Below are 19,401 nucleotides of genomic sequence, written 5' to 3'. Positions count from 1 at the left end.
ATTTTGGATAAGGAAACTGAGGCTTATAGGGAATACCTCTAGTAGAAGCAGTATTCAAGCTGTGTCCTCTGCCTTTAAAACTGCCTTTGACCCCCCTGTGTCAAAATGAGTGTTCATGAGGCAGAAGAGAGAGTGGGATGCAGGAGAAACTGACTAAGGGAGGAAGGCTTGGAATGAGAAATTGGACGGGCATTTTAGGAAGGGGTCAGTGTGGTCTGGGTTCTCCAGAACCCAATACTACACCTTTGAAATCTTTTTTTTTTTTTTTTTTTTTGAGACAGGGTTGCACTGTGTTGCTCAGTCTGGAGTGCAGTGGTGCGATATTGGGCTCACTGCAACCTCCACTTCCCGGGTTCAAGCAATTCGCCCACCTCAGCCTCCCAACTAGCTGGAACTATAGGTGCACACCACCATGCCTGACTAATTTTTGTATTTTTAGCAGAGATGGGGTTTCACCATGTTGGCCAAGCTGATCTTGAACTCCTGACCTCAAGTAATCCGCCCACCTCAGCCTCCCAAAGTGCTGGGATTACATACAGGCGTGAACCACCACACCCGGCCTGTACCACGTCTTTGAAATCATTTTTAAGTATCCCCAGTACTGGAAATGGAGGCAAAACATTTGAAATAGGGTGTGTGTTTTGAGGGAAAAGGTAGGAAATACTAAGAGGCTAAGTGATGTGGCAATGACATGACCTCATATCTTATTTGTTTTCAGCCCATATTCATGTACCGAGTTATTTACCAGATCTTATCCTACGCACCCGGGATATGATGATAACCTGACATGATCCCTGCCTTCCTGAAGCTTACAGTCTACTAGGAACATATCTACTTTTCATTTTTCACATTTCTTTCTTTCTTTCTTTTTTCTTTTTTTCTTTTTTGAGACAGAGTCTCACTCTGTCACCCAGGATGGAGTGCAGTGGCACGATCTCGGCTCACTGCAGCCTCAGCCTCCCAGGCTCAAGCGATTCTCTGGCCTCAGCCTCCCAAGCAGCTGGGACTACAGGCCTGCACCACCACACCCAGCTAATTTTTTATTTGTTTATTTGTTTGGGTTTGTTATGTTTCGGTAAAGATGGGGTTGCACAACGTTGGCCAGGCTGCCCTCCAACTCCTGACCTCAAGTGATCCACCCGCCTCAGCCTCCCAAAGTGCTGGGATTACAGGTGTGAGTCACTACGCTTGACTCTACTCTCCTATTTTTTTTTGGTCACCTCATCGTTCTTTTTCCTTTCTCTGGCCTATGTGTGCCTAGCTGGTCTACCAACAGCTTGGCAAGACTGTTATCTCTGCTGATGGTTCAGGGTGTGGGGGCAGGCGTCAGTGTGGAGCAGAATTGAGATCCTTGTTTTCTAGTGTGTCCTGAGCCTTGGGGCCCAGAGCAGTCCCCATCAGCCTTCCTCCCATTTCCTGAGAGGAAGCTCTGTGTGGTGTCAGGAGGACGGGGTCCGGGGCAGGTGGACAGAGCCTTGAAGTTTGAATCTGCCCCTGACTCTCCTGTGCCCTTGGTCAAGTCACCTGACCTCTGTTTACCTCTATGTACATATAGATAAAAATGAAGATGACTGTGGTAAGAGTCAAGCTAAGCATTTCATTTATATGATCTTATATCATCATCATAACCATCCCATAGGGCTGGCCTATGTAATCACCATTGTATTTATTTATTTATTATTTTTTTGAGATAGAGTCTCACTCTGTCTCCCAGACAGGAGTGCAATGGCGTGATCTTGGCTCACTGCAACCTCCGCCTCCCGATTCAAGCGATTCTCCTGCCTCAGCTTCATGAGTAGCTGGAATTACAAGCACCCGCCACCACACCTCGCTAAGTTTTGTATTTTTAGTAGAGATGGCGTTTCCCCATGTTGGCCAGGCTGGTCTTGAACTCCTGACCTCAGGTGATCCTCCTGCCTTGGCCTCCCAAAGTGCTAGGATTATAGGCATGAGCCACCATGCCCAGCCTAGTCACCATTTTCAAGATAAGGAAATTAGGCCGGGTGCGGTGGCTCACGCCTGCAATCCCAGAACTTTGGGAGGCCGAGGTGGGCAGATCACAAAGTCAGGAGTTCGAGACCAGCCTGGCCCATACGGGGAAACCCCGTCTCTACTAAAAATACAAAAATTAGTTGACCATGGTGGTAGGCACCTGTAGTCCCAGCTACTGAGGAGGCTGAGGCAGGAGAATCGTTTGAACCTGGGAGGCGGAGGTTGCAGGGAGCTGAGATTGCACCACTGCACTCCAGCCTGGGCAACAAGAGCAACTCTCCATCTCAAAAAAGTTAAAAAAAAAGAAAACCATAGCAATGGGCCAGGTATGGTGGCTCATGCCAGTAATACCGGCACTTTGGGAGGTGGGAAGATAATTTGAGCCCAGGAGTTGGAAACCAGCTTAGGCAACATCGAAAGACCCTGTCTCTGAAAAAAAAAATAATAATAAAACCAGAAATGGATCTGAATTTAAAAGTCTGAATCCCATACAAGTTCCATTTTCCTACATAGGACAAGATTCTTTTACATAAAATTTCATGTCTGAAATACAGGCCTCGCTGGGAACAAGCACTGCATAAAACTGCCTTACAGGCCAGGCGTGGTGGCTCACACATGTAATCCCAGTACTTTGGGAGGCTGAGGCAGGTGAATCACTTGAGGTCAGGAGTTCTTGACTAACCTGGGCAACATGGTGAAACCCTGTCTCTACTAAAAATACAAAAATTAGCCTGGTGTGGTGGTGCACACTTGTAGTCCCAGCTACTCAGGAGGCCAAGGCAGAAGAATTGCTTGAACCTGGGAGGCGGAGGCTGCAGTAAGCTGAGATCGTGCCGCTGCACTCCAACCTGGGTGACAGAGCAAGACTCCATCTCGAAAAAGAAAAAACAAAAACAAAAAAACTGCATTAAGTGTTAGGTGTCCCTCCTGTAGATTCTTTACTGCTTTTTATTCACCCACCATGACACTTAAACATACTGTATTGTAGTTACCTTCTTATTTCCTTGACTCCCATATTGGACTATAGCTTTTTTTTTTTTTTTTTTTTTGAGACGGAGTTTCACTCTTGTTGCCCAGGCTGGAGTGCAATGGCACGATCTCGGCTCACCTCCGCCTCCAGTTGTTCAAGTGATTCTCCTGCCTCAGCCTCCCGAGTAGCTGGGATTACAGGCATGTGCCACCACCCCCGGCTAATTTTGTAATTTTAGCAGAGACAGGGTTTTTCCATAGTGGTTAGGCTGGTCTCGAACTCCCAACCTCAGGTGATCTACCCACCTCAGCCTCCCAAAGTGCTGGGATTACAGGCGTGAGCCACCGCGCCCGGCCTGGACTATAGATTTCTTGAAAAGGTGGGAAATGTGTTTTTCCCCATTGAATTCCCAGTGCCTAGCACATAGTAGCCACTGAAACATGTGTTGAAAAAACGAAGGGTTGGCTGGGCATGGTGGCTCACGCCTGTAATCCCAGCACTTTGGGAGCCGAGACAGGTGGATCACAAGGTCAGGAGTTTGAGACCAGCCTGGCCAATATGGTGAAACCCCGTCTCTACTAAAAATACAAAAATTAGCTGGGCATGGTGGCACACACCTGTAGTCCCAGCTACTCAGGAGGCTGAGGCAGAAGAATTGCTTGAACCCGGGAGGCAGAGGTTACGGTGAGCCGAGATTGTGCCACTGGACTCCAGCCTGGGCGACAGAGCCAGACTCCTTCTCAAAAAACAAAAACAAACAAAACAACAACAACAAAAAAATGAAGGGCAAGACGTTTCAGGATTTCTTCTAATAGGATCTTAGACTATTCTAGGGAGTTCTGATTTGTTTGGGATATCCCACTCCTCCTCCTAGGTATCTTGGAATGTTGCCCTAAACCCAAAGCAGTTCCAGAGGAGAGTGACAGGTAGAACCAGGTCCTCTAGCTCATTCTCCCCCACTGAAAATCCTGCATGGCCCTGGACCTCTTTCGATTCTCAGGTGGTAGGCAAATGCCTTAGCCCTCGCTGTTCCTTTTACCCCGGAGGCTGCTTGGTTTTTTTTTTTTTGAGACGGAGTCTTGCTCTGTCACCCAGGCTGGAGTGCAGTGGCCGGATCTCAGCTCACTGCAAGCTCCGCCTCCCAGGTTCACACCATTCTCCTGCCTCAGCCTCCCGAGTAGCTGGGACTACAGGCGCCCGCCACCTCGCCCGGCTAGTTTTTTGTATTTTTTAGTAGAGACGGGGTTTCACCGTGTTAGCCAGGATGGTCTCGATCTCCTGACCTCGTGATCCACCCGTCTCGGCCTCCCAAAGTGCTGGGATTACAGGCTTGAGCCACCGCGCCCGGCCGAGTTTTTTTAAAATATATATATATTTATTTATTTATTAGGGACAAGGTCTTTCTCTGTCAAGGAGTGCAGGCTGGAGTGTAGTGGCATGATCACGACTCACTGCAGCCTTGAACTCTGTGGCTCAAGCAATCCTCCTACCTCAGCTTCCCAAGTAGCTGGGACTATAGGTGTGCATGACTACACCTGGCTAGTTTTTTTAATTTTTATTTTTTGTAGAGACGGAGTCTCCCTGCGTTGCCCAGGAAGGCATCAAACTCCTGAGCTCAAGCGATCCTCCCCCTTCAGCCTCCCAAAGCATTGAGATTATAGGCGTGAGCCACTGTGCCCAGCCCTGCCTGGGTTTTTAGATGTTAGCGAGGAAAGCAAGGGATAAATAAGTGAGCCATTTGCTAGCCAGCCAGAGTGCCTTGCCAGCCCTGATCCAGATGTTTTTCAAACTCAACTCACTGGAGAAAAAAGGTAAAGGAGAGGGCCCTTGGTGGGCTCTGGCTCCCTCCCCAGCTTTAACCAGAGCAGCTCTGCTGTGATGTGTGTATGTATTGGGATTCTACTGCTGGGATGGGGACAGGAGCTCCTTCTCTGGAAACAGACAGCTGATTGTCTCTTCTCCCTGGCCTTCAGGCTGTGGGCACTGCATAGCATCATGGGCTTAAAGGAGGCCATCCAGATGTGCTATTTATGCAGTCATTGGGGAAATGGTCAAAAAGCAAACTGAAGATGGCTGTCTGGTCACTGGAACCAAGCCACAGCCTGAGGCTTGAAAAAAATTTGGAAGTTCCTGACAAGGAGATGGCAGCAGGTCCAGAGGACCTGCTAGGTCCTCTAGGTCTTGGGTCCAGAGGACCCAAGCAAGGGGAACACGCAGGGCACAGCTCAGAGTCAAAATGCTGAGTGTCTGCTTGTCAGACGTTGATATCACATACATGTGTAATAGCCATCTAAAGGTAAGACAGACAGAGACAAGGGAGTCTGAGATCTGGGACAAAGGAGGTCTTGGACTCTGCTCTGCCTGGGTTTCTGGTGGGCTGAATGAAATCTGGTTGGTGGGTTGGTGTGGGCTTAGGTGTGGCTAGAGGCTATGTCTCAGGACTGACTTTGCCTTTGACTTAAAGGACCAGACACTGAGGACCCAGGTCCTCATAGCTCATCAAATCTTAAGGGTGGAAGGGATATCAGAATCACCCAAGCCTTATCACTACTTGAATCCTCCTCATAACACAGTCAGAAAGTGGACACCTGCCCATGCTCAGCCACTCCCTGTGAGTGGCCATGGTTGGCAGCAAGGAGCCAGAGGCTACAATGAGACTGTGAGCAGACTTAGCGCTCTTCTCAAGCAGGTGCCTTGTTGTCCATGAAGATTGGCTACTGCTACCTTACACCTAATGACCTTTGGAATTGGAAAACTCTTCTCCCCATGAAATGTATATATCAAGCTATAATGCACCCAGATTCAGCTTGTGCAGCTTTCATTTCAGTGTTGTCTCTTCCTCTTATTTTCTTTGCAAATGGCTTCTGTATGTAACAACTTTCATAGCTTATCCCAATTCCTACCCAGAAGTGATGGTAAATTGCCAAGTTCTCTGAAAAACTCATGGAAGACTACCATGTACAAAATCTGGGGGGACAGAGTTTAAGACTAGCCCTGGCAACATAGTGAGACCTCATATCTACCAAAAAAAAAAAAAAAATCAGCTGGTGGTTAAGGTGGAAGGATCACTTGAGCCTGGGAGTTTGAGGCTGCAGTGAGCCATGGTCATACCACTGCATTCCAGCCTGGGCAACAGAGCAAGACCCTGTCTCAGAAAAAAGAAAAAAATTTTGAGGGGAGACATCACCTAAGAAGGAGGCTAGAGCCCCAGTGAGGTAGGTAGATGCTCACCAGTTCTTTCAGCAAATTCCCTGCCCTTCCTACACCCCCTCATCGTACCTGAAAGGGGAAGGCTCATTTCCTCTTTTTTCAAATTGTTAGGTACCTGGAATTGCTTGCCCTCTCCTTGAATCCCACTCTGGAGGGGTTAGGGAAGGAAAAGGAGGGAAGGAACCTCATGGTTCTCCTTACCTGGTTGATCAGGGAACATTCTGCCAAGCAATGAAGATGCTAAAACCCCAGGGGTGATCCAGCAATTCCATTCCTAGGTATATACCCAAAGAATTGAAAACAGGTTTTCAAAAAAAATTATACCCAGTAGTCATAATACACAATACACAATAGCCAAAAGGTAGAACAACCCAAATATCCACCAACTAATGAATGGATAAACAAAATGTAGTATATCCACACAATAGAATATTATTCAGCCATGAAAAGGAATGAAGTTCTGACACATACTACAATGTGGATGAACCTTGGAAACATGCTAAGTGAAAGAAGCTAGACACAGAAAGTCACATATTCTATAGTTCCATTTACATGAAATATCCAGAACAGGGAACCCCATAGAGAAAGTTCATCAGTAGTTGCCAGGGCTTGGGCAGTGGCAGTGGAGGGTGAATAACTATTAGTGGATATGGAGTTTCCTTTTGGGTTGATGAAAATGTTCTGGGACTAGACAGTGGTGATGGTGGCAAGTGTGAATCCACCAGATTCCATTATATGGTTCTCTTTAAAGTGGCTAAAATGGTTAATTGTATGGGATGTGAATTTATCTTAGTCTGGGCTGCTGTAACAAAATACCATAAACTGGGTAGCTTATAAACATCAGGAATTTATTTCTCATGGTACTGAAGGTGGGAAGTCCAACATCAAGGTGTTGTCTGGTGAGGGCCCACTTCCTCATTGACAGAGCCTTCTTGCTGTGTCCTCACATAGTCAAAGGAGGGAAAGTATCTCTCTCACACTAGGGTCTCGCTCTGTTGCCCAGGCTGGAGTACAGTGGCAAGACACTGGCGAGACAGCTCACCACAGCCTCAACCTCCCGGGGTCAAGTGATCCTTGCGCCTCAACCTCCTGAGTAGCTGGGACTAGAGGTACGCGCCACTACACTCAGCTACTTTTTGTACTTTTTGTAGAGATGGGGTTTCACCATGTTGTCCAGGCTGGTCTTGAACTTCTGGGCGCAAGCAGTCCACCTGCCTCGGCCTCCCTAAGTGCTGGGATTACAGGCATGAGCCACTGCACCCAGCGTCGGGCCTTTTTTATACGGGCACTAATCCCATTCCTAATTACCTTCCAGAGGCCCCATCTCTTAATACTGTCACCTTGGGGATTAGCATTTCGACACATGAATTTGGGGGGAAAGACACATTCACTCAAGCCTGTAATCCCAGCACTTTGGGAGGCCGAGACGGGCGGATCACGAGGTCAGGAGATCGAGACCATCCTGGCGAACACGGTGAAACCCCGTCTCTACTAAAAAATACAAAAAACTAGCTGGGCGAGGCGGCGGGCGCCTGTAGTCCCAGCTACTCGGGAGGCTGAGGCAGGAGAATGGCGTGAACCCAGGAGGCGGAGCTTGCAGTGAGCTGAGATCCGGCCACTGCACTCCAGCCCGGGCGACAGAGCCAGACTCCGTCTCAAAAAAAAAAAAAAAAAAAAAAAAAGACACATTCAGACCATAGCAGAAAGGAAAGGTGAATCCAGAACATCCCTCTGGGCTTTGTTTCCCCATCTGCAACATGGGGATAATAGTGCCTCCCATTCCCCACACCCCCAGAGTTGGCATGAGTAATACAGCAAGCAATTGAGTTATATAAAATGTCTAGCATACAATATGCACTCAAAATAAATGTTAATTGCTTTTTTTCCTATAAAAGTGTCTAACCTATTCGCTTCATTGTCTTTCCTCTCTCTCTCTCTCTCTCTCTCTCTCTATCATCTCTTTCTTTCTTTTTTGAGACAGGGTCTGGTTCTGTAACCCAGGCTGGAGTGCACCAATCACTGCTCACTGCAGCCTCCGCCTCCCAGGCTCAAGCGATCTTCCCACCTCAGCCTCCTGAGTAGCTGGGACTATAGGCACGCGCCACCATGCCCAGCTAATTTTTTGTTTGTTTGTTTGTTTGTTTTTTGGTACGGACAGGGCCTCACTATGTTGCCCAGGCTGGTCTCGAACTCCTGGACTCAGGTGATCCTCCTGCCTTGGCCTCCCAAAATTCTGGGATTACAGGCATGAGCCACTGCGCCCAACCTGTTTTCTTTATTTCTTATGACTGTGGTTTGTGGCTCTAGCCAGACAACCTGTCCTTACATGAGGGCTTTGCCCACTCCTCACTGCACAGGGCAGGCTGTTACCATCTGGGATGTCCCACCTCGTCTGTTACAGGCCACTGTGGTCTTTGGGCCACTATCATAGAGTCACCTGAGAGCTGATTCTGTGATGTTCACCCATTGAATCAGACTCTGAGAGTAGTTGGGGGAAAAGATCTAGGGGTCTGCATTTACATTTTTATTTTTAAATTTTTACTCTGTACTTTATTTATTGAGACTGAATCTCACTCTACTCTGTAATTGATATAAATACTAACATTTTTACTAAGTGCTCTAGGTGATGATCATGCATATTAAAGTTGGAGAGCACTTTAATTTATGTTTTTACCATCTATTCCAGGAAGTCTGCCCAGATTTCTCCCTTGCTCCTTACCTAAGTCTAAGGTTCTGAGGGTCAGGGTCAGATTCCCATTGGGTTCTGCTGGGTGTGCTGTCTCCCATTGGATTGGGGAAGCCCCAGGGACAGATATCTTGCCCTTTCTTTACTCTCCTCACCCTAAGCCCAGATGTTCCTGGTTCTTCTGAGTGTGGATTCTCCTAGGATGCTGTAAGAAATGCAACACTTTAAAGTTCTTAGAATCCTGTTTTTTGGCCAGGTGCAGTGGCTCACATCTGTTATCCCAGCACTTTGGGAGGCCAAGGTGGGTGGATCACTTGAGGTCAGGAATTCAAGACCAGCCTGGCCAACGTGGTGAAACTCTGTCTCTACTAAAAATACAAAAATTAGCCTGGCGTGGTGGCACATGCCTGTAATCCCAGCTACTCAAGTGGCTGAGGCAGGAGAATCGGTTTAACCCAGGAGGCAGAGGCTGCAGTGAGCACAGATTGCGCCACTGCACTCCAGCCTGGGTGACAGAGTGAAACTGTCTCAAAAAAAAAGAATCCTGTTTTTTGGTTTTTTGTTGTTGTTGTTTTTAGTTTTTTTGTTCGTTTGTTTTGTTTTTGTTTTTTTTTTTTACCTCTACAGATACTTGGGAGAACCTAGCTTCTCTGTCTTCCTACGATTCTATTCTGACTTTTCTAGATGGTATAGAAATTGTATCACTGTGTTACATCACCCTTTGCCTTTCCAATCCCATCCTACCCAGGATGTGCTAGGTGTGGGCCGGACCCCACCCGACCCTGACGAGTGACCATGGATCCTGGAGCCGGGTCAGAGACACCTCTGACTGTCAATGAGCAGGTATCTTCTGAGGTGGGAAGAGGGGGAGTAAGGGTGATGGACTGAGGGGTGTGGGAAGACCCCACAGGGCCTGTCCCTGTCCATTTCTTACCAGGGTTCACCGCCCTTCACCTGTCCAGAGGTACTTGCCATTTAGGATTTCTCAGGGTCTGGGTTTGGGGAGTGAAGCTGTGACTTTAAAATCAAAGTGTACATAGTATGTTTAAGTTTACATGGAGGAAGTTTTGAACATCAGGTAATTTACTCTTTAGTTTTTCTTATTGCTTACACATATTTTCTAATTGTTTTTTTTGCAAATTACTATTATATAATTTTTTAAAAGGAGAAAAAAGGCCAGGCACAGTGGCTCATGCCTGTAATCCCAGCACTTTGGGAGGCTGAGGCGGGTGGATCACCTGAGGTCAGGAGTTCGAGACCAGCCTGGCCAACATGGTGAAACCCCGTCTCTACAAAAAATAGAAAAATTAGCCGGGCGTGGTGGCGGGTGCCTGTAATCCCAGCTACTTGGGTGGCTGAGGCAGGAGAATTGCTTGAGCCCAGGAGGTGGAGGTTGCAGTGAGCCGAGATCGCACCACTGCACTCCAGCCTGGGTGACAGGGCGAGACTCCGTCTCCAAAAAAAAAAAAAAAAAAGAAAAGAAAAGAAAAGATGAATTTCTCTGAAAACGTAATTGGAGTGAAGCCTCTCATAGGGCAAACTGGAGGCAGCACAAGAGCTGCTTGTAGGATGTATTTCACTCATCTCATATTCTCCTGATGGGTCACATTGTCACTTTTTCCAGCACAGCCTCTGACTGGATCCACTTTCAGGCTTAAAGAGTATTGTGAGAGTGATTTCAGGCACAGGCCAAATGCAGAGAGGCCTGACACAAAGCTGTTTAATTTACATACTTTGTCTCTTATTCTTAAATGGCCCAATTGGCAGGGTTTCCGTGCTGGTGATGAAGAGCTAGTGTGGGGCATCTGGGCAGGGGAGGGAGACCGAGTGTGCTGAGGAGGCTCAGGGTCCACCTGCATCACTCATGCATGGAGATTGCCCTTGAGGTCTGAGCATGCCCACAGCAGGTGGCAGGACTGGAGCCACAGACCCATAGGATAAAAAGCTGCAGTCAGGCCAGGCGCGGTGGCTCACGCCTGTAATCCCAGCACTTTGGGAGGCCGAGGTGGGCGAATCACAAGGTGAGGAGATTGAGACCATCCTGGCTAACATAGTGAAACCTCGTCTCTACTAAAAATACAAAAGAATTAGCTGGGTGTAGTGGCGGGCGCCTGTAGTCCCAGCCACTCGGGAGGCTGAGGCAGGAGAATGGCGTGAACCCGGAAGGCAGAGCTTACAGTGAGCCGAGATCATGCCACTGCTCTCCAGCCTGGGTGACAGAGCAAGACTCCATCTCAAAAAAAAAAACCAAAACTGCAGTCCAGGAGCGGTGCCAGGCAGAGAGGGAGAGGATGCATCTTCAGGATTCTTGACTCTTGTTTTAGGAATTTAGCTTGCAGGGAAATCCTGAGCCTTTACTCTAGAGTTTTGGAAATAAAAGGAATCATGGGCCATAAAAGTTACTCAGCATTGTGGAGCATTCATTTTCCATCCCTTTATCTTTGGGGAACTTTCAGATGATTTCAAGGGAAGTGAAGAAGGATTTGCTTCCTGGCCCGACTTAAGCTGTGGATGCCATGTTAGGAGCCCTCATACCCACGTTCCAAGATCCTAGCTGCCAAGAGGACATCCTTGCAAGTTGTAGGATAGGCCATCCACCACTCCCTGCACTGAGTCCAAGAGATGGAACAAAGAGAAACTAGCTCTCAAATGGTTTGGCTCTGGGGGACATTTTTCTAGCTTGCGTCAGGCCCTTCTCCCTATCACCAGGGCCTGCTTTCTTCCAGCAGCTCCTTCCCTGGAATCAGGGAGCTGCAGCCTGCCCCAGGCTCTGGAATTCTCACAGAGCACACAGCCCTCTGGACAGGAGGTCTGCATCCCGAAATGCCCTCCCCTCTCTCCCGCAACCACAACCCTGCGGTTATACTGGCCCCTCCCCCAACAGTGCCCCCCCCCCCCCCGTCCTCTGCTTGCAGGTCATCGTGATGTCAGGTCATGAGACCATCCGAGTGCTGGAAGTCGGAGTGGATGCCCAGCTCCCTGCTGAGGAAGAGAGCAAAGGACTGGAGGGTGTGGCCGCCAAGGGCTCCCAGAGCGGAGACCCTGCTGAAGCCAGTCAAGCTGCTGGTAAAGCTGGGCCAGACAACCTGGGCTCCTCTGCAGAGGCAACTGGTACGAGGCCGTCACCCCCACCTGGTACTGCTCCACCTGAGTGCTGAGTGCCTCCTGTGGTCCCTGGGGAGCCAGCACGAATCCCTGGGGCTCAGGTGGTTTTAGGGTCCTGTCCGCCTGCCCACTGGACAGCCTGTGCCTCTGGTCAGCTGCTAGGGCTACTCTACACTCCTTGTTTCTGGAGTTTTAGTTCTAGTCTGAGTCACTTCCAGGCCTAAACTGGGGTGGATCAGGGTGAGGTGGGAGGAGACTGGTAGCACTGAGCTTAGGGGGTTGAACGTGGGAGTTGAACCCGATGAGCTGTGGGGGATCAGGCACTGCTCCCTGGCTTGGGGGCACCCTCTCATCAGTCTTCCTCATTAACACCTTGCAGAGTAGTCATCTCCTTTTGCAGGAAGCCTTAGACCTCCTTTTTCAGTTTCCCCAGAACACCCCAATTCATTGCCCCTTGACTTCTGCTGCACATTCCCGCTTCCCTTGACTGGAGATCTGGACTGGTGGGGGTGGGCCAAGACGAGGAGGCAAACTTCAGAAAAGCAACAGCTCCTTAACAAGAAAACTGCATGGCCACACATTACTTGCTGTACCTTCACATCAGTATGTAAGTTCTTTGGAACCCTAGTAACGTTAGTCATTTTCTTTCCTTTTTGGATAAAGGAATGACAAGAGACATGATCGAAAATTTTTCCCTAGCCTGGAAATGCTGTGCTTCCATGTTGAGGCCAGGATGGGTCATCACCTGTTCCCAAGGGGCAGTGCCCTGGAGACCAGGCAGGGAAGACAAGGACCCTACGTCTCTGCCACTCCTTCCATTCAGCATAGCCATTGTGCAGTGGAGCCCCTTTTCAGAAAACAGGGGAAGTTTCTCAGGTTTATTCACCATGCCCTCACTTTGCTTTTCACCCATTTATCCATCTTCCTATCTCATTTCCTCTGGTGCCTTAATTCTGCTCCTTGCCCAAATTCACTCTCAGAAATGGATCCTAAATCAATGATTTTCATGAGTGTTTGTGTAGTGTGCATCTTCTCCAGGAGTTTGTGTGTCTAAGCCTTTCGCAAAAGGCTCCTCCTTTATAAAGGAATTTTAGTCATCATCAACCAGGTAAGGGAGGTATTTTGCTGGTGTCACCTAAGCTGCCAGCTTAAAGTGATGGGAACTTTCTAGATGTGCAGGATTAAGAAAGGTTTCCTGTTTTTAAAACAAAACTAGGCCGGGCGCGGTGGCTCAAGCCTGTAATCCCAGCACTTTGGGAGGCCGAGGCGGGCGGATCACAAGGTCAGGAGATCGAGACCACAGTGAAACCCCGTCTCTACTAAAAATACAAAAAATTAGCCGGGCGCGGTGGCGGGCGCCTGTAGTCCCAGCTACTCAGGAGGCTGAGGCAGGAGAATGGCGTGGCGGGAACCCGGGAGGCGGAGCTTGCAGTGAGCCAAGATCGCGCCACTGCACTCCAGCCTGGGCAACAGCGTGAGACTCCGTCTCAAAAAAAAAAAAAAAAAAAAACTAAGTAACAGGAAACTTTTCCAGGATGAAAACAGAATCTATTGGTTTGTGTCATTCTAAATTACTATCCAGTCTTTGTCACACATACATATTTTTATTGCTGTGGCCACTGAGGGTAGACTATACCACCACGTAATTTCATGTACCTATGTCTTTTACTGACATAGAGTCACACACCTGCTTCTGGTTTTGGCCATTGTCAAATTGTCTGGGTTTTCATTTTCATAAACAGTGCTGCTTTGAATGTTTTTGTATTGGTCCTTTAAAAAATTTTGTGTGTGACAGTCTACTAAAATTCCCTTTGAGGCCAGGCGCAGTGGCTCACGCCTATAATCCCAGCACTTTGGGAGGCCTAGACAGGCGGATCACCTGAGGTCAGGAGTTCAAAACCAGCCTGGCCAACATGGCAAAATCCCATGTCTACTAAAAAAATACAAAAATTAGCCGGGTGTGGTGGCACACGCCTGTAATCCTGACTACTTGGGAGGCTGAGGCAGGAGAACCGCTTGAACCCGGGAGGCAGAGGTTGCAGTGAGCAGAGATCGTGCCATTGAACTCTAGCCTGGGCAATAGAGCGAGACTCCATCTCAAATGAAATGAAATGAAATAAAATTCTCTTTGAAGGGAAATTAATTATTAACATAGGAGAAGTCATTTCATGGAAAAATATAAAATCTTGCTATCAATGAGAAGAAAAGTAATTGACTTTAAGGTATGAGATGCCTGTTAAGCCAGAAAATAAATAAGCAATGATAAAACCTATATTGGTGGCCGGGCGTGGTGGCTCATGCCTGTAATCCCAGCAGTTTGGGAAGCTGAGGCGTGCAGATTACTTGAGCTCAGGAGTTTGAGACCAGCCTGGGTAACATGGCAAAACCCCATCTCCACACACACACAAAAAATACAAAAATTAGCCAGGTGTGGTGGCAGGTGCCTGTAGTTCCAGCTGCTCCTGAGGCTGACATGGGAGGATCACTTGAGCCTGGGAAGCGGAGGTTACAGTGAGGGGAGATTGCACCACTGTACTCCAGCCTGGGTGATAGAGTTGAGACCTTGTCTCAAAAACAAACAAACAAACAAACAAACAAACTATATTGAGTGGTGCTGTGGAGAAACAGGTACATCGTTGCTGGTTCTCTGAGTTCCTTTAGTCTTTCTCTGCAGTCCAGCAGGAAGCAATAGCAGCCCTAATGTATGTAAAACCTTGGACTCCATGGTCCTACTAAATATGCCCTAATAAAATGAATATTTTGCTTCTTTAGAGGGTAAGCTTTCATCATTTATGTTTGTCACTTTCCCATTTTCTCACTTACTTGTTATGTTTTGTCACATTTTGTCCAACAAAATGTTTTTTAAATTTTCATATGTTCAGACTCTCCTTATGTTTGCTGATTTTTTTCTGTTTTATTTTTTTAACTCATTATTTTTTCTGTAGAGCTGGTTCTTGTTTTGTTTCCCAGGCTGGTCTGGCAACTCCTGACTTCAAGTAATGCTACCACCTTAGCCTCCCAAAGTGCTGGGATTACAGGAGTGAGCTACTGCACCCCGCCTGATTTTTTTTTTCAGTAGTTAGAAATGTGTCTTCCCGCCACAGAGGAGATAAATCTGTTATTTTGTTTTCTTTTACTATTTCATAAGGCCTTTGTTGATGTGTGCTTGTCTCTTTAATTCCTTAAACTACCTAGGTTTTGTTATTGTATGCTGTGAAAAGTATAGTCCTGAGTTGAAGTTGAAGCCTTCCCAAGTTGAAACATGGGCTAGGACTGCAGGGTTGGACAGAACCTTTGCGGTTATCTGATTCAGTGGTTCCCACTCTTGGCCATATCACAGTGGGAGCTTTGAAGGAAAAAAGAGAGGCGAGGTAACTAGCCTCCACTCTTGGACATTCTGATTCAGCAGGCCTGGATTAAAGCCTAGAAATATATGCCCAGCAGTTTTAAGAAGCCACTGATCTGGCCAGGCGCGGTGGCTCATGCCTGTAATCCCAGCACTTTGGAAGGCTGAGGCAGGTGCATCACTTGAGGTCAGGAGTTTGAGACTAGCCTGGCCAACATGGTGAAACCCTGTCTCTACTAAAAATACAAGACAAAAATTGGCCAGGCGCGGTGGCTCATGCCTGTAATGCCAGCACTTTGGGAGGCCAAGGCGGGCGGATCACGAGGTCAGGAGATTGAGACCATCCTGGCTAACACAGTGAAAACCCATCTCTACTAAAAATACAAAAAATTAGCCAGGCGTGGTGGTGGCGCCTGTAGTCCCAGCTACTCGGGAGGCTGAGGCAGGAGAATGGCGTGAACCCAGGAGGCGGAGCCTGCAGTGAGCCAAGATGGTGCTACTGCACTCCAGCCTGGGCGACAGAGCAAGACTCCATCTCAAAAAAAAAAAAATTAAAAATAAGAAAAAAATTAGCTGGGCATGGTGGTATGTGCCTGTAATCTCAACTACTTGGGAGGCTGAAGCAGAAGAACCCCTTGAACACCCGAGGCAGAGGTTGCAGTGAGCAGAGGTTGCACTAGTGCACTCTAGCATGGGTGACAGAGCAAGACTCCGTCTCAAAAACATTAAAATAAAAAGAAGCCACTGATCTGGTCGAATATCCATCACTCAACTCCTAGGCTCCTTTTAACTCACCATATATTAAATAATAACCATTCTTCTCATTGTTGTATGGCTGTGAAGTTTCCTGGTGGGGGTTCCCCAGTACCTGCATAGGCTAAGGTACCAAGAGGAGGCAAAAAGCTGAGGTCACGGGAAGTTCATTTAGAAGCCCGTTGAAGCTGCTTACATGACTTTAGACCTCAGGGAAGGGCAGAGAAAAGCTGGCTGACCTGGAGAACCCCTGTGATCCTGTAGTGCAGCACAGACCTGTCCGATTTTCAGGGACTCTTGCTTCCAGGACTTTGCCCTTCAGGAACTCCTGCCCTTCCCCAAACCAGCAGCTGCAACCAAAAGTACCCTGGAGGTGGGTGAACAGCGATTCAGTGGCTGGATGAACCAAGGACAGCCACTCCCATCCATTCTCGCTCTGACCTTCCCTGACACGCGTGTGGGATTCAGGCCACTCTGTTGATGATGTGACAGTTTTTACAGGACCAGGAAATGAGGGCTAACACTCACCTGGGTCTCTTCTTCAGCTAGATGTGAGAAGTGTTGGCTTACGTTCCAGAGCTGGCACAGGGCTCCCCAGCCTCCTATTCTCACCACCGTAGCATTCAGGAAGCTGCCTCGTGGGCCAGGGAAGACCAATGATTGGTCTTGGGCTATGCAGCAATGCAGCATGGGACTGAGGGTCACCGCTTCAGGCTGCAGATGGGATGTCATGTACTGCTGTGGTGACCCCTCCACTCACGTCAGGCTCACTCCTTGTCCTTCTTTCTCTCAATGCCTTCTGAAGTGAAGTCACCCCCGGGCATCCCTCCGAGCCCTGCCCCTGCCATTGCCACCTTCAGTCAAGCCCCAAGCCAGCCTCAGACATCGCAGACCCTGACGCCACTGGCTGTACAAGCTGCCCCCCAGGTAAGGGCTGCCCTCGGGAGCTGGACAGAGGGCTGGGGGCAGGAGCGAGGCATGGGACAGCCAGCATGGGGAAGCCATGGAATCTGGGAACTTCATGGGGCAGGACAGGGAAGGGGCTATGGCTTGAGGGAGGGACTCTCCTACTAGGGACCTCCAGCTTCACCCTTGCCTATATCAGGCCTATTTGGAAAAGGGGATCTGCATTTGCAGAATCTTCTTCTTGGACCCAGCCAGGATTACAGACATAACATTAACTCTTTCATGCAGCCAGAGTTTCTGTTTATCGAAAGACTAAATGAATGAATACCCTTGCCAGCCCTCCAGTGGATGCCTGGAAGAGTTAATGGATTGTTCAGAGTCCTCGTTTAGAGCCAGGGAGTGGCCCCAGCACCGTGAGAGGCTGCCTGCAGGATCCTGCAGGCATGCAGAGCTGCCTGTCCCTTTCCCTACATGCCCTGACTCCCAGGCATCCAGCCAAGGGTATGGTCCATCAGAAACTTCTCGGAGGCCTTTGTGGGGCCTTGACCACTTGGTTCCATCAGCCGCTGCTCCCTGTTCCCTGGCCACTAAGCACAGGGCCTGTCAGCAAGGGCCCGCAGAAGGCCTGGCAGGCAGCAGGCTGTGGTGGGGGAAGCCTGTGCCCCCTTCCCACCCTGTGAGCAGGGCCACCTTGTCCTGGATTTGGGCGATTTCTCTGAAGGCAGGATAGTCAGTCCAGGCACCCCCTCAGGTTTGGGCCTCCAGCTAGTGTTTGGCTCTTCCCCACCCTCATGTGGCCTTTGCCCCATCGCCCTCAGAATGCTTTGTTTGTGCTCAGCTGGGTCTCAGAGACCCAGTGTTTGCGCTGTCGATGTTGATTTTTTATTTTTTCTTTTCTTTTTGAAATCTTGTTTGCTTTTGCAGGTCTTGACTCAGGAAAACTTAGCCACAGTTCTGACAGGAGTTATGGTTCCAGCAGGGGCAGTTACTCAACCTCTTCTTATCCCCATCAGTATTGCAGGTCAAGTGGCTGGTCAGCAGGGGCTGGCCGTGTGGACAATTCCTACAGCAACCGTGGCTGCCCTCCCAGGACTGACCGCTGCTTCTCCTACGGGGGGAATTTTCAAGCCACCTTTAGCCGGTCTCCAAGGTAACGGCAACTCTTCCCAGGACTGCACCAGGCCCCCCACCACCCTCCACTACACCCCCGCACGTATGCTTGCCATGTTGGACTCAGAACCCACGGCCCACCCAGGGCAGCCGCCCTGGATTCTGGATCCGGTGTCTTGGGCATCCGGCCGCAGAGCTGCCGCACCACCTCGGGACTGTAGGCCGTGACACCACGCTGGCCCTGCAGGCCTGTCTTACTTCAGCCGGCTGTCTGAGACTGCCCCTCTCCCCCTACGCCAGAACTCACCCCATGGCCAGCCTCCTGGGAAGGACTGCAAGAAGATTCAACATCTGGTTCTTGAACCTACACATCTGGCCCCAGGGAGGGGGGATGAGAGATGCTGGCATGTGCCAGCCCTTCAAGGATCAAGGGAATCGTGGCTGCCTGCCCCACTGTGCCCACTGACCCAACCCCCTCTCCTTCTTGTGCCAGATCCCTTGGGATTGGAGCGCTCTGGGCAGTGGCTAGGCATTTGAGCACCTCTGTCTCTGCCTTGCTCCATAGCAGCTGCTGTGCTGAACACCGCTCTTCCGGCACCCGTACAAGCTGCCGCACCAGTACAGGCCTCCTCAACGGCCCAACCCCGGCCACCAGTCCAGCCCCAGACGCTGTTCCAGACCCAGCCGCTGCTGCAGACCACGCCTGCCATCCTCCCGCAACCCACTGCTGCCACCGCTGCTGCCCCTACCCCCAAGCCAGTGGACACCCCCCCGCAGATCACCGTCCAGCCTGCAGGCTTCGCATTTAGCCCAGGAATCGTAAGCTGCTGCCCTCACCCAGGGCTGACCAGGGATGGACAGAATCATGGGCCAAGGGTGGAACTGACCCTTCCCACAGTGGAGGACGAGCCCCCCCGAACACAGCCCTTTTCCAACACATCAGCAGAGATGGGCTCCCTCTGAGGCCTTCTCCTTGCAGTTGCCAGCCCGTCCATCCCAGATAAAAGCAGACAACCTCTGCCAAGAGGTCTGGGCACATTCTCCAGAACCTGAACCACTGGGCCAGGCTTGGAGGGTGGGATGACGTCTGGGGATTGAAAACTTGTGAGCTGTCACTAAGGTGCAGCCAGAGCTTACCGCTCTATGCTGGTCTGTCCAGTGTAGCTCCTGGCTTGGCAGTGGGAGCTGTTAGATATGGCTAGGATCACATCAGCCTCTCAGGTGTGACCCTTCTACCCTGGCAGAAAGATTAACCAGAGTTACTTTTCCATGACTGTGGCCCCCCCTTCCCCGCTGACCCCTGCAGCCCCTAGCCCTGGAAAC

At 49.5% G+C, this 19,401-nt stretch overlaps 1 protein-coding gene and 2 long non-coding RNA genes across 11 annotated transcripts in view; 1 reads left to right on the top strand and 2 right to left on the bottom strand.

Moving 5' to 3' along the window:
- The window catches only part of POU6F1 (POU class 6 homeobox 1), a 32,469-nt gene that overhangs the window by 2,557 nt on the left and 10,511 nt on the right, over positions 1–19,401 (top strand). For 2 of the 9 annotated variants that reach the window (XM_015151735.3, XM_015151732.3), the window contains exons 2-6: positions 9,607–9,701; positions 11,774–11,969; positions 16,868–16,989; positions 17,893–18,118; positions 18,644–18,897. In XM_015151735.3, the coding sequence (XP_015007221.1) occupies positions 9,654–9,701; positions 11,774–11,969; positions 16,868–16,989; positions 17,893–18,118; positions 18,644–18,897 (846 nt within the window). In that variant the 5' untranslated portion in view covers positions 9,607–9,653. Of the gene's footprint in view, positions 1–7,175; positions 7,282–8,006; positions 8,376–9,436; positions 9,702–11,773; positions 11,970–12,387; positions 12,571–16,867; positions 16,990–17,892; positions 18,119–18,643; positions 18,898–19,401 lie in introns of those variants that run through there. The other 7 variants (XM_077954286.1, XM_077954285.1, XM_077954288.1 and 4 more) reach the window with 7 other exon arrangements.
- On the bottom strand, positions 854–7,858 carry LOC144332910 (uncharacterized). Its single transcript, XR_013401115.1, has 5 exons — positions 7,585–7,858; positions 4,645–7,383; positions 3,308–3,395; positions 1,140–2,565; positions 854–978 (listed from the first exon to the last, which is right to left on the bottom strand). It is a non-coding gene; the product is annotated as an uncharacterized LOC144332910 (long non-coding RNA).
- LOC144332904 (uncharacterized) lies at positions 13,589–16,090 on the bottom strand. The gene is made up of 2 exons (XR_013401109.1): positions 15,465–16,090; positions 13,589–14,972 (listed from the first exon to the last, which is right to left on the bottom strand). It is a non-coding gene; the product is annotated as an uncharacterized LOC144332904 (long non-coding RNA).

This window comes from Macaca mulatta, chromosome 11, assembly GCF_049350105.2.
Source record: "Macaca mulatta isolate MMU2019108-1 chromosome 11, T2T-MMU8v2.0, whole genome shotgun sequence".
NCBI lineage: Eukaryota > Metazoa > Chordata > Mammalia > Primates > Cercopithecidae > Macaca > Macaca mulatta.
Note: the sequence above shows the minus strand (reverse complement) of the source record. Positions and strands in the feature narration are given on the sequence as shown.